Raw genomic sequence first — 1163 nt, 5'->3', positions numbered from 1 at the left:
GTCGTGTATATTTTTTTTGAAGTATTTTAAAAAATAATTTATCATTTGAAGAATCAAAATATAAATATATTAATTTTGTATAATTTTGATTTATTATAATAACATAAAAAGAATATTTATTTTTAGGGTTCATTATAAATAATGAACATAATATATGAACAGTTAATCATAAAAAAATACACACATATATAATATATATATATATATATATATATATGTATATATTTATATTTATTTATTTATAATTGCATATATTTGAATCTTTTTAAACAATATATAAATATCGTTATGAAAAACAAAAAAAAATAAATATATAACAGAGTTCATATAATGATGAAAAAAAAAAAAAATGTCTTCATTTGACAAATGATTAAATATAAACATAAATATATATTCAACATTATTTTAAAAGATATTTATTTTGTATAAACAAAAAAAAAAAAAAAATACAATAAGAATAAAAAAATAAAAACTAAAAAATAAAAGATAAAAAATAAAGAATATTATATTTCAAGTGGAACATTTTATATTTTCTTATTATCCTTTTTCAAGGATTTCTTAATTTTTTTTTTTTCTTTTCTTGATAAATTGCGGTTGTATGGTTTCGCACTAATTTTTTCCACCTTAAATTTTGTATTAATATAATCTGAAAAAAATATTACATATATATATTAATATATATATATATATATATATATTTATATTTTGTATATATAATTACGCGGATGGTTAAACAAATAAGGTATATTTATCGGATTATGATAAGAGTTAATTAAAGAAATCAAATAATCCATTTTTTCATATATGAAAGGGGAACAAGTATTATTCTCCTTGTCCCTTTTTTTTATTCCTATGTAATTTTTATAAGGTATGGAATTAAATTCTATCGTATCGAAATAGCTACAGAAAAAAAAAAAATATATATATATATATATATATATATATATTTATATTTATTTATTTATTTATATATCCGTTTCTTTTTTCTTTTATGTGATAGACTTAAGAAAATGTGTTCACACATTAAAAGATATCTACAATTATTTTTTCATATTAAAATAAAATGAAATATTTACTTTTCTTCTAGCAGGACAAAATTGATTTTTTTTAAGGCGGCTATTATAGGTATATGCTTGTAATATTTTTCATACCTTCGAGTAATA

At 16.5% G+C, this 1163-nt stretch overlaps 1 protein-coding gene across 1 annotated transcript in view; it reads right to left on the bottom strand.

Moving 5' to 3' along the window:
* Positions 1 to 524: 524 nt before the first annotated feature.
* PRSY57_0926300 (hypothetical protein) overlaps positions 525 to 1163 on the bottom strand; it is a gene marked incomplete at both ends in the record, with an annotated part of 1265 nt that continues 626 nt past the window's right edge. Inside the window, 3 exons of the mRNA XM_020114813.1 lie at positions 525 to 646; positions 722 to 900; positions 1077 to 1151. Of these exons, the coding sequence (XP_019970513.1) occupies positions 525 to 646; positions 722 to 900; positions 1077 to 1151 (376 nt within the window). The remainder of the gene's footprint in view (positions 647 to 721; positions 901 to 1076; positions 1152 to 1163) is intronic.

Source organism: Plasmodium reichenowi, chromosome 9, assembly GCF_001601855.1.
Source record: "Plasmodium reichenowi strain SY57 chromosome 9, whole genome shotgun sequence".
NCBI lineage: Eukaryota > Apicomplexa > Aconoidasida > Haemosporida > Plasmodiidae > Plasmodium > Plasmodium reichenowi.
This window is presented reverse-complemented; position numbering and strand designations above follow the sequence as displayed.